This window comes from Myotis brandtii, unplaced genomic scaffold (genome assembly GCF_000412655.1).
Source record: "Myotis brandtii unplaced genomic scaffold, ASM41265v1 scaffold510, whole genome shotgun sequence".
NCBI classification, from domain to species: Eukaryota; Metazoa; Chordata; class Mammalia; order Chiroptera; family Vespertilionidae; genus Myotis; species Myotis brandtii.
This window is the reverse complement of record NW_005369443.1, coordinates 1,423,679-1,425,466: the sequence shown is the minus strand read 5'-3', so window position 1 is coordinate 1,425,466 and position 1,788 is coordinate 1,423,679. Positions and strand designations below refer to the sequence as shown.

At 57.1% G+C, this 1,788-nt stretch overlaps 1 protein-coding gene across 1 annotated transcript in view; it reads right to left on the bottom strand.

The window, feature by feature from the left end:
- NCF1 (neutrophil cytosolic factor 1) overlaps positions 1-1,788 on the bottom strand; it is an 18,568-nt gene that overhangs the window by 2,978 nt on the left and 13,802 nt on the right. Inside the window, exons 7-8 of the mRNA XM_014548501.1 lie at positions 1,288-1,395; positions 327-444 (exon numbers count right to left, since the gene is read on the bottom strand). Coding sequence (XP_014403987.1) covers positions 327-444; positions 1,288-1,395 — 226 coding nt within the window. The remainder of the gene's footprint in view (positions 1-326; positions 445-1,287; positions 1,396-1,788) is intronic.

Here is a 1,788-nt window from a genome sequence, read left to right as displayed (position 1 = left end):
AAAATCAATAAAATATATTTAAAAAATAAAAAATAAAAATAAAAATAGTTGTGTTGCTGGAGAAGGGATAATAGATGGACTGGTCAGGGGAAGTGACCCCAAGTCACAAAGGAAAAATGTGCCCACTCTGAGGAGGACACTGAACCCCAGAGACAAGTAGGGTGGGACCAGCATTCATCGGCTCCCATTATGGACACTGAGCCCAGAGAGGCACAGTCGCTTACCCAGGGTCACACAGCTAAGTCAACCCAAGTCCACCCTGAGCCCAAACATACCCTGCCCCAGGCCAGGGCTGGTGAAGTGGGAGGGAAGGGGTGCTCTCCTACCTGATGACCCACCAGCCGTCCAAGAGCTTATGAATGACCTCGATGGTTTCGCCCTCCTGGAGGGATATCTCGTCTTCCTCTACAGCAGTGTAGGCTTTGATGGTGACGTAGGGCTCACCTGGTCCACAGTGGAGGGGGGGCGGGGAGGGAGGAGCATGGTGTGAGGATCTGCCCTGCACAGGACTCATCACCCCTCCTCTCCTCTCTGGGTCTGGGGCTTCCTCCAGCTGGTCCTTCTTGGTCTCCTGCAGGCTCCTCCCAGCCCCAATGGGGACATCCTGGAGTTCTGCCCTCTTTACCCTAGACCCACCATCCACACCAGGGGCCAGGAGCTCCCAGGATTTCAGAGCCCTGGTCAGCCACGGACGCAGAGGAATGGATCTGCCGGAAGTTCAGACTGCAGCGCCGCCTACAGGGCACCTGAACCACTCAACTCCGGCCAGCTGTAGGCATGTGGGGCTGCAGTCCCCGCATACACACCTTTTCCAGTTTTAAAGAGGAAGCATAAATCCACATAAAATTGTGAAATCTCTCCGTTTTAAAATACGGGTAACCAATTCTAACTGTTGACAACCTCCACAAGGGCTCCAAACAGCCCAGGAGCTGCCAATTTTCCCTTCCAGTCAGCATGATACCCCCTCCTCCAGGCAGCCCTCTTTCCTGAGCCTCAGGTCTGCTCACCATTCAGCTTCCCACTGCACTGGACCTGGCCCTAGCCAACTGCCACCCAGGATTTCAGGCTGACCTCATCACCCCCACCTCTATTCCTCCTCCTGGTTCCCTGCCCTGACCACTGCCTACCAGAACCCCCAAGCCAAACTGTGGGGTCTCAGCCCTGACTCCCCCTCTGCCCAGCCCCCATTATATCCAACCCCAAAGGAGTCACTTCTGGCTTCTCAATATGCCCCTGCCCCTGCCCCCCTTCCTCCCACACCCTATGGCCATGGAGGACAGGGGGCACCTGCGTAGTTGGGCTCTGGGTCCTCTGTCTCATCAGGACTGTCCAGGGGCTCCAAGTAGGAAGCTGGGACCCAGCCTCGCTTGGTCTTCATTTGGCAGAACCACCAGCCTGTGCCGGGGTGTGAGACAATAAGTCAGGTTGGGCCTGGCAGCCTCCCTCAGCCATCTGGGTGCTGAGGACACTTGGACAGACACACAAACATCCAACACACGGATTCAGAAATGTCACCTTCGCCACACCACACACCAAAATCACCCCCACCCCCACACGCAGGGTCACAGAATCACAGCGTGGGACCCACTTCACACACGCGATGAGGAGTTGGCCTGCCCCCCGGGAATTGACCCTCAGAGATGCACAGTGAAGCCTGCAATATGTGCAGATACCATGGCCGCCCCAGGGTGCACGCTCAGAGAGAGGGTGACCCGCAGCATGGGGGGGACAGTCAGAGCCCCAGGGCCAGGCAGGGAGGAGGCCCAAGGCTGCCTGGAGGGCAGAGCC